The 10,845-nt window shown below is 39.6% G+C and overlaps 1 protein-coding gene across 1 annotated transcript in view; it reads left to right on the forward strand.

Moving 5' to 3' along the window:
- The window catches only part of PLB1 (phospholipase B1), an 88,125-nt gene that overhangs the window by 51,279 nt on the left and 26,001 nt on the right, over positions 1 to 10,845 (forward strand). The window contains exons 35-43 of the mRNA XM_077176318.1: positions 1,346 to 1,413; positions 2,373 to 2,416; positions 3,632 to 3,740; positions 7,463 to 7,514; positions 7,653 to 7,733; positions 8,820 to 8,885; positions 9,301 to 9,401; positions 10,216 to 10,297; positions 10,729 to 10,833. Of these exons, the coding sequence (XP_077032433.1) occupies positions 1,346 to 1,413; positions 2,373 to 2,416; positions 3,632 to 3,740; positions 7,463 to 7,514; positions 7,653 to 7,733; positions 8,820 to 8,885; positions 9,301 to 9,401; positions 10,216 to 10,297; positions 10,729 to 10,833 (708 nt within the window). The remainder of the gene's footprint in view (positions 1 to 1,345; positions 1,414 to 2,372; positions 2,417 to 3,631; positions 3,741 to 7,462; positions 7,515 to 7,652; positions 7,734 to 8,819; positions 8,886 to 9,300; positions 9,402 to 10,215; positions 10,298 to 10,728; positions 10,834 to 10,845) is intronic.

A 10,845-nucleotide genomic window follows, 5' to 3' on the forward strand; every position in this document is an offset into this window, starting at 1 on the left:
ATGGGGTCAGAGCCCTCTGACTCAATGCACTTCAAAAGATATTCAGTCATTTTATTGTTATCTTAATTGGTTTATTGATCATGATACAATTCTTGCTGCTGCTGATTATCTTTGGTAGTCAAGAAGGAATATGTTTCAAAATCCAGACATCCTATATTCCAGTTATGCCTTTCTGCCTTATGTTTTCATACTGGTCAAAGATTGAAATTATACAGCCAGTCAAAGGAAACACACTGGACAGAAAGATGTAATGGGAACATAGGTTTCTCTGAATCTGAGACTTAACAACAAACACATTGTGTGTACAAACCGTGAGCCCTTTACAACTCTCTGGCAGACATGGTGCTACAACTCCTACACACAGGAGGCTACTGAAATAAATAGAAGCATTTTGATATAAACCTGCAGTATTAATAAAAGAAATACATTCTGTATATGGTCATGGTTGCTGTATTGTAATATCTAGGGCCCTGCAGTGTTTCTGCTTCTAAGTATAGTCTGTAGGAACTAGGAATAGAATCTGCTTTCATAAAACATGCAGTGGTGTATTGCTGTCTTAGAGCTGCACTTGGCTTGTACATAGTTATTCTGAGCACCAATCTCCTGTTTTTTCAAGGAAGTTTATACGTAGAAGAAAATGTAGTGTTGTTGTTTAATCTAAGGTGGCAGCAAATAGGCTGCTTAGTACTGTACTCAAGTACTAACATGCACCTAGATTTAGAATGAAATTATACAATCACTGTTACTGCTATCAGGAACTCTGATGATGAATTCTATTTTATGAGGGTTGTAGTTACTAGCTTGCCTCTTTCTTCAGGGTAAGTGTAGAGAGTGCCTCCTCCTCCTTGCTCCAGTTCTGCTATAAATCTTTCAATTTAGCACAATGGTTTTCAAACTGGTATGTGTGAGTTATGGTGCTCCTTTCTGATACATGCTTATTTTCTCTGCTGAGTTCATGTAGTGTTTCATACTATTAGCCATTTTGTGTGTTTGATTGAGATGTTTTCATCACTGTTGACTAATGCAACCATAAAAGCTATTTAGCTCATCTAGACCAATGTCTTTGTTCCACAGCTCCATCATACATTTTGTGTCATATATACAATATGATTCTTTTAAATAATTTTGAAAGGTATTGTTGTATCCTTCAGGATAAAGGTTTGGGAAAAGTCAGGTGCATTTTAAAGCTTTGGAAGACATCCACTCAATTAAAAAGTAAATAAAACAACTATGTAATTGTATTTAAATTAGTAAATTGTATTTGTTTATGTATATGTATTACTAGTTACTATTGCATTAGTAATTGTGCTTTAATTTCATTTGGTTAATGAAAAACAATGTCCAGGCTGGTTCAGGAATTGCCTCAGATACCCTCCAGGATGTGGTCACTCAATACCGGGGACTGTCTTGGAGGTAAGTCTTCAGCTAAGGTGATGAAGAGATGTGTTTTAGGTCCTTCAGCTGTCAGAAAGCTGAAAAAAAGGTTACTTCTCAGGCTAGTGCTTCTTGAAGGTGTATCAAGATTTTGTCATAAGGGTAGCCTTTTTTAAAGTGTTTTCAGCAGTGGATTTTAAGCAAGCTTTTTGATCTCTCTCATGCTTTCATTTTTGGCTGCCTGCAACAGTTTGTATTTATATGTTGGGATGTCAGGTTGGAAATCTACAAAACAAGTCAGAACTGGTTGGTTTTAGGACTTCTTCTCAAAGTTTTCTATTTCTGAACTTTTTGTAGTGTCATGGAAAATAGTTTGTTTGGCCAGAGAACTTTTGCCGCATATAGCAACACACAGTCCTAAAAGACTAAATTGTTTTGCTCTTGTGGTGTAGCTCTATTGATATTGACTGAAGCAGTTCTATGCTGTACTAATACCTCTGTGTAAGCTGGAGTGTGGCCTCAGTATGTCCTGTCAACACAAAAGCTGGAGAAATATATCCCTGTGCAGAAAGCTAGAGGAGTGAGGAGCTACTGCTGAAGTTCTCTTGTCACTCAAGGGCTGTCTGTGTTTGGTGTTGTCTTAGAGGGGCTTCATGAGGCTGGAATGGGCCTCAAAGCTGACCTTCTAATCTGCACTACTTAAGTATGAATTAAGTATTTAAGTATGAAGCTATGTCAGACATTTTTCTGCCACTTGATAAAAGATTGACTGTACCCCTGTGCATCTGCAAGAGCAGTAAATCTTTCTGACAAGCATCTTCACCTGTTCTCCCCAATAGCACTTCCACTTCTGTTGTCTCCATGGATTTTGATAGAATGATAGTTACCAAATTAATAACCCTTTGCTTTTCCCCATGATATGTAGCAGGTTTTCACTTTTTTTCTTGCTCGTGTCCAGATAAGAGGTGAGTTACTGGGATTTTTCTTTCTCATTTTAGTATTGGAGGAGATGAGTCGTTGGAGAATGTGACTACTCTACCTAGTAAGTAAATGCTTTGCTAGATATAAATGGCAAGATTGAGGAGATGCAGTGGACTAATTTCTGATAGATTTATAGAGAGCTTTTAAGTATCTCAAAGCTGCTTAATGTAACTAACAAGAACTACCTTTAAAAGAAAAAGTTGCCTTCATCAGTGAAGCTGAGAACAGATAGAAATTCCCTTACTTTCTTTTCCCTCTCCCTTTTCAACTCTTTGGTGAGTATTATTTGAATTTCTAAATAACCTTGCTATGTCCGTGGTCATGATGTACTTAACATTTGCTTTTAATAAATATTCCGTCACAATTTTTCCAAAAGAAATATTTGCATAGAGTAGGCCTCTTTGGTAAATAAAGCTGCCTACTCATACATGTAACCTGAAGGGAATAATTTTAAATTTCTTTTTAATGAAACTTGCAACTTTACATAGCTCAGTCTATTGCTAATGTAGAGCCACTTGACTTTCAGTTCGGATCAGCTGTAGTAATAAAATTCCATTCAAAGAGGGCCAATAAACTGTTCTTTTGTGTGTTGATCATTATTTTAAGCAGAATGTAACAGGAATATAATTAGAATAAACAATTGATTCATTGAGTCCTATTACATTTGATAAAGCCCTCACTAAAATGTGGTTAAACTTGTTCTTTGAGATTAAAGTAGATTTTATAGTTTACAACGTGGCCATGTTCACTCTCAGCTGCAAGTTACTCTGCCAACTTCCTTTTGGAAACTACTATGGACAACATGGTGTAACTTCATCAGAACCATGCATCTGAGGCTTTGTTCTTCACATTTGTCAGTAGTATGAGATTTTGCACAGCAGTGAAGCAGACCCAGATGCTTTAGCTGAAAACCAGCTCCGGCTGGGCTGAAGGACCCTTCACACTCGCTTCACAAAGTCAACATCATATGACTGATAATTTTGTTTTAGGCTTTAACCACTACAACATGAGAGAGAACTGTACACTGTACTCCCTAATTCTGCTTATCTTATCTGCTGGTGCCAATGCAGGGCACTGCAAGTACACTGCTGTCTGAGTCACTGCAGCTGGTGGCCCCTCTCCCAACTGCTTGGTGAATCCATCAAGGTTGACTGGCAGCAGCAGCAGCTGTGCTGTCAGAGAGCAAAACTGTGGCAGTGCTGGTGTGTTCTTCTAGTCCCTGCAGGCAGGGAGCAGCTGGAGTCTTTTTGCCTTCATTGCCACCTCTGTTTTTCAGACATCTTTCAAGAGTTCAATGTTATGATCACGGGCTACTCAACCGGTATTGGGAATGAGAATGATTCCAATGCATTCCTTAACCAGGCAGTTCCTGGAGCACTGGCTGAGTATGTAGCTTTTTGTTTTACTTTTGTAGGTGATGGATGCTTCATCTAATTGCCTTTCAACTGTCTCATGTGCTGTCACAACTTGCTCAGAAGAGCAAGCAGAACCAGTTGAGTTAGAATGGAAATTGGCTCAAAACATGTTAAACGTATGGGTTTATTTCATAGCTGAACTTTCAAATGAAACTAACAGTCCTCCTTATGAAATCCACAAACAAGAAACTGGCAGAAACAGTTGGGAGATTTCTACTCTTCCTGTTCAACATCTATTCATTTATCTATTTATCAGTCAGTAAATCTCTGAGAATGTGAATGTTTTTAGAAATTAAACATGTAATGAATTGATAAGAGAAACTAGGAGTAAAACAGGATGAAGTCTTACATAATTCTTCCCTCAGGTTTCTGGATAAGTAAGCAGGAAAGGACAGGGGAGAGATGGGGAAAAAAACAGTCTAGAATCTTAAGAAAAGGGAATTACTAATGGTCATCCATGGGTGTTGGTGCATTGCAGACCTGATGCAGTTGGAGCCAGTTCTGCCAACATAATAGGGATTGTAATGTCTTGCAGTTACCTGAATTTGGCTCTTTGTTTTTAGTCACACCTGGGAAGCTGCATGAGTTGAGCTTTGCTATATTGCGTATCCTAGAAATCAATGGATACTTATTCAAAGTCAGTGCTGTTTAATTAACAGAACAGATGGCTGCTTGAATTCAGTCATAGTTTGAACACAGAGTCTGGCAGACCATGCCTGGATTTGACATTGTGAGTTGCTATCACCCAGACCTTAATTTGTTTGTTCAAAGAAAAATTCATCTTGCTTCCCAAAGGAGTCTTGGAGGTGAAGTTCAGAAGCCAAGAGAGGTGTTTGTGTTTGCTGTATCTAAGCAAAGATTATTAGGATTTTTCAGGGTTTTTTTATTGCTCTCCTGTAGGCCCTGTGTAACTTCTGATTCATTCTGGTAATCTCAGTAAATACTTAGATTTCCTGGCAGAAATAGGTTGCTAGGTCCCCTGCCATATCCTACAGCCCCCACAGAACTGAAAGAAGGCATTTTTTTAATCTGGTGATGACTGAATGTAACTGTGTATGTCAGTGAAACATGCTTCAGCCATCAGTGAGAATTTATTAACATACTGCATGCAATGTATATCCAGATTACCTCCAGTTTTTGCTTGTTGCATGAAAGAGTGAGAGGTGCCTGTCTCGTATTCTTTATCAGCCAAATCCCAAAAAGGTTTAGTGGGAGGACTTGAAGCAGGATACACAACCACTTAAGTCACCATTATGACTTAGGGAGCTTGTATCAGCAACTGAGGCATTGCTATTAAACAGCTATTTGTTAGCTGTCTGAAATGAGTTGATGAATGCTAGTCTAATGAAAATGGCCTATTTCATCGATACCAATTAGTTTTCTTTCTTCCCCTGCAAGTGACTGGACTGGATAAACATGATGAAATTGAGCTGTCTTTGTTTGGTAACCATGTTTTGTAAATGTTCAGCAAGGAGACACAGGCAACAATCATGCCAGATTTCTGCTTTTCTTTCTCTGTCTCATAACTCTCCGCAGAAGGTTGTGCAAAAGTGAAGTCCTGTAAAATACTATTCTTGAGCTCTCAAACACTTCTTTTGGGGTTCTATAATGTTTTGGTTCTTGATATACCTGAGAAGATTAATTCATCCTAGTCAAGTACTGAAATGTATTGCAACATAAGGAAACGTTTCTCCTGCTTTAGATATTTGACCCTGGAATGTTGATACAATTCAGCATTTATTCTTCATCAGCCAAAACCATCAATTTTTCAGTGATTCACAGGGCAAAAAAAAGTCCACCAGCTAATGCTGGTACTTAAGAATTGTTACCTGGTCTGTCTTGCTTTATCTGGAAAGTGCTTTCCAGGGGTGCTGGGAGATTTCTGAGATCAGATAATTTTGCAGCCTTACCAGCTTATAGAAACCAGGTGTAAGGGTTTCTTAAAATTAAATTCATGGCTACTTTGAAGAGCTCTTTATTGAACTAGATGAAAATGTAGTAATGCAGGTCTCATACAGCAAAATGTTCCTAAGCCTATCTGCATTCAGTGCTTAAGTACATGATAGAGGTAAGGATAGAGCTGAATAATGTTGCTGAAGCAGAGTCTGGTTGAGGTCTCTAATTTCATGTGGAAAAAAAAAAGGAGGTTAAGAATTTAAGAGTGAGAGGAGAAAACAGGTGACAGGAATTGTGAATATCTGTATTTCCCATTAGCAAACTGTTTCTGTTGGTCAAGATCTAAATTTGGTTGAAACTGCAGTTCAAGGATGGATCATTGCTGGCACTACTTCATTCAAGATGTTACTGGATCTTGCTGACTGCATTGGCTCAGGATGCATCATCACCTCACTGACTGTAGGAGAAATCAAATATGCTGTGGACTGTCAGATCAATAAGTGGTGTTTTCCTCTGTGTCAATATTGTAGATGGTGTCTAGCTAAGGGGTTTCCACAGTAAGTGCAGAAAAAAACTGTGACCACTTGTGGCTTATGATAGCTTTGGGATATAAATAAATGGGTTATGACATTGGACAAGGATAATGGTGATAAGAACTACTACGTGCACACAGTGTCTGTGTCACAAGCAGATGTATGACAGGGCTCATTCCTCAGCAGATGCTCCCATGCCAGTGTTAGATCAGTATTCAGCTGGACAAGCATGGTGAAAGACCTCTCTTTTTCCTACAGTAAACAAAGCCTTGCAAAGGGGAGCTAAACTCTGGTTGTCATACAAAACAAGTGTCATGCTTATTAATGTCAGCTGATATGCTCCCAGAAATGACAGACAGCCAGTGTCTCGAACAAGAGCCTGGAGGGAGATGCAGCTCATTCTGAACCACAGACCTGCCTGGAAGGTCAATGCTTTCTGACCCCATTCTCTTCTCTTCCCTATGCATATTTGAAGACCAGTCTGTCAGGGCAGTCAAACAAAGCTGTAGCACTCAGCCTAGGTAACACAAAACTTATTGTACTTTAGATATCTGTCTGTCTATCTATCCTAGCCTATCTATCTATGTATCCTATCTATCCTATCTGTATATATATATGTACAGAAAAAAAAGAAAGAGAGTACTCACCTGGCTGTTGGAAAACAGCAAGGCTGTCATCTTAATTTGTCTGAGTAACCTTGAAGGTTTCTTGGATTTTTAATTACTCTGGAAAAGTTATGTACACATAGTGTACAGTTATGTGCTGTAGGTGGAAGGTCCAAAAATGAGGAGGGTGTGCAGAGTGAGCTCTGAAACCTATGTTTTTCAGGGGCATGTTGCACAAGAGGTCAGCTAAGCATTGGGATTGGGGATTCCTGTATTTTAGTCTACAAGGAATAGGTTGATAGCAGCCTAGTTTTACAGAGGCCTTCTGCTTACAACTGTTGCCATATTTGGCTTTTCAGCTGTTTTAGGTGCTAAGCACTGTAATGGGAGCTGAACTTATGGTTCCAGATTAATTACTGAACTTGAGTAAAATCTGTATTCATCAATAATATAATATAATATAATCAAGTTTGATTTGATGTTGATTTTATTACCAAGATGTGAACCTGTAATTTGATCATGGCAACATGAGTACTGTACTGTGTCCTCACTCAACCTTTCTGATATCTGTCAACTTGATTTAAGATGTCTGAAGCATGGTAATGTTGATCTCTCAATACAGGTGTTACTTTCACTCACTAGTTCTCCTTCTTTCCAGGCACTTGCCAGCCCAAGCAAGAAGTCTTGTGAGACTTATGAAAACTGATCAGGTGAGTTGTCTGGGACCCCTTCAAACTTACAGCATGAAGAGGTGTTGCTTCACACAGCAGATGCACCTGCAATGACACCATGTGCATCCAACAAAGGTAAAGAAATTCAGACTTGTTATTTTCTTCTTTATTGCACAGAGAATTGACTTCAGTGCTGACTGGAAGCTCATAACAGTGCACATTGGAGCCAACGATCTGTGCATCTATTGCAAAGACCCTGTGAGTAGTGACACTGGTTATCTCCAGCTGTGCTGTCAGTGCAGAAACACCTCAAGGGAAATCATAAAGCCTTCACAGAGATAACATGAGTTATATATGGGCTGCTGAGTGTTTTGACAGGGGTTGTTGCTGGCAATACCCTGATATAAAAAGGTACCAGCAGCAGAGTAGAATGGTTTTGTTTTCTCTGGCTTACTCCAGGATAAGAACCACTGCTTTGACTACTGTTTTTTGACTGTAAGCAAAAAAGGGAAGGGAAGAAATGCCTCACTCCTCTGATGTGGTAACTGCTCTGCTCTAGCTTGGCCTCTTTAGACATCCAAGAATGGCAGTGGTAGTTCAAAGGGGTGCCACCCTACAATTGTCATCACACCATAACTCACAGTGTGGGGAGGTGCTAGGGCTGCTGAGGTGTACGTATGAGGGGAGTTGCTGCAGTCTTATTTGAATGTTGTGCTTCTCTGGATTGTGGAGAAGCCTTTAGGGCTGCCATAAGGAGGCCATGGGAGCTGAGTGGGCAGGCGACAGGGAGAGGCCACCTTTCACTGCCAGCTCTCACTCTCTTGCCTTTAATATGCTCACTTCTTATGAGCATTTTCAATTCTCCTGCAACCCCTTGTGCTTGAGAAATGTGCTTCTTCTGCAGGAGCCTTGCTAGGCATCTTTGCTGCTGCTGCCAAGTTTTATAGCTTTATTTATAGCTTTGACCTTGACTAGCAATGATTTCACATAATTTTATGAGAGCTTATCAGCTGGCTGTGAGCATGCTTGTGGCTGCTTGGTTTATGCTGTTCAGCATGCATTCAGATTGGGTTCCTTCCTGCATTTTTACATGAAGGGCCCGGTGGATTTGGGTTAAATATGCTGCTACTCAACAAGGTTTATTTTAAATCCAAAATTTCACCGAGCCTCCCTACATTTTGGATTAATTGCTATGTTAAAATCCCCAGTCTCTAGAAAGAAGCAAGAACATTCTACTGACCACAGTGTTGTAGGGCAGAAAAGGAAGTGAATTAATGTGATTCTCCAGCCTCCCAACCTAAATTCCTTGTGTCTCCATTTGACAATCTCTTCTGTTTCTATCAGGATCACTACTCAGCTGGGAATTACATCAAAAGGATTCAAGAAACTCTTGATATTCTGCACAAGGAGGCAAGTACTGTGAAATTATCCCAGCATTCTAGCTCACACTGAGACATGACTGACTGATGCTAGCTCTTCTGTTTGATTTTGTGGTTTGGTGATTTTTTTTTCTTTTTTTTTGCATTCTGGTACAAAACATATGCTGTTGACTTGTACAAAAAACATTTTCTTTTGTCTTGTCTATCTGCAGTAGTGAGATGCAGTCTGAAATGACAGATAGTAACATTGAGCTATGGTATGGAGAAAAAAAATCAAAAGCTGATTTGGGGGAGTTTGTTGCTTTTTCAATCTTTTTAATTTTTTTTTATCCTTCCAGTGGTGGAGAAAGGGAAGTGGTGTCAAATGGCTGGACTTTGGGGTAAAATAAATGCACTGTGGGCTGTGTAACCAGCCATTTTCTTCTAAACCAAACCTTATCTTTCAGGTTCCAAAAGCTTTAGTGAGTCTGGTTGATGTGGCAGACATCACCGTTCTGAGACAGTTATTTGTGGACCCTTCAGTTCAGTGCCCCACTTACTTGGCAGAGTAAGGCTTGTTTGACTTCTTTTTGTCCTGTTTGTGTTCTTATTTTGTGCTTCTCTCATAATTTGAACTGATGTTTAAAGGTAGCAGCACAGTCCTGTGGACTTCTTCCCATGCAGTGCTGACATCACCCTGCCTGATGGCATTTCCTTCTCTTGGCTTAAACATGTTTTCCATCTCTAGAACTGCACATAATGTACACCTCAGAGGCTAGGGTTCAAGTTACTGGAACAGGGTTCTTCAAGATGGGGTTGAAGTGCACAAACATTTAGATTTGCAGGCCTTTTATTGTGATGTTTTTGAGGAGTAGACAGGTTTCCCCTGTTTCAGAGGCTTTAGTGCAATGGGTAATTTGCATTCTTTGCTGACCTTCCAGACAGAGACAAATTCTCTATCTTGGGAATGCAAAAGGAATTGTTGATTGGAAAGGTGTCAGCTCAGAAGTAAAACAGGCAGTACATTTCAAAATATTGTTTTCTAGTTCCCCAGGGGCTCTGGTTTGCACCTGTCAGTCTGCAGGGCCTTTGGATGCCAGGGTGAAATTAATGAAACAAACTACACAGTGTGCACTACTTTGATACATCTGTGTGTGAAACCAAAATTACTTAAAGAAGTATCGTTCATGTGGGACAGAAAATAAGATTAAAGTTTGAAATTACAATAGCAAGGACAATAAGATGTTTTCACAAAAACCTAATTGTACAGATTCCCTTATTATATCCAGGTCATGAAGGTATTGCATGACAAAGGGTGGTCTCTGTATTATCAGATGTTTGACTCTCTCTGTTCCTGTTTTCTCCTTTGACTTCCCCCACAGTTATCTGTGTAGCTGTGTTCTCACAGGAGAAGAAAACTCAGAAAATTTCACAATGGTGAGAGATGCCATCAAAGCTTACCAGGTATGACTATTAAAAGTGGTGCAGTTACTTTATTTCCAGTAGAGGTGAGCTCTTGATTACCTAGCAACATATCATATCTGTTTTTTATTCAAACTATGAACTCAGCAAGAGCTCATTTGATGCTATCCAAACCTATCATGTGACCAAAACTAGCAGCAGAGGTCTTCAGAAAAATGATGTTTCCTAGTAGAGGTTAATTGGTGGGAGTTTAGTCACCAAAAACCTGTCCCCGACAAACAGTTTCAGCATTGTGTTCCAACCTTCTCAGCCCCTTTGCAGCATCTCAGCATTCTTTTGCCAATGGCTGTGGCTATTTAAGTTCACAAGTAAAACTTCCTTTTGATTCCAGTACTCTCAGAAAATGCAAACAAAGAAAATAGTTATGATGCAGAGATGTTGAAGTATTGCTGGTGGTTTTTTGTTTCTTGCAGCTTGGCATTCAGAGACTGATAGAGTCTGGCAGATATGACACTCATGAAAATTTCACAGTCGTCATCCAGCCTTTCCTTCAAAATCTGAAGGTTCCTCTTGATCAGGTATGATCTAAA

This window comes from Agelaius phoeniceus, chromosome 3, assembly GCF_051311805.1.
Source record: "Agelaius phoeniceus isolate bAgePho1 chromosome 3, bAgePho1.hap1, whole genome shotgun sequence".
NCBI lineage: Eukaryota > Metazoa > Chordata > Aves > Passeriformes > Icteridae > Agelaius > Agelaius phoeniceus.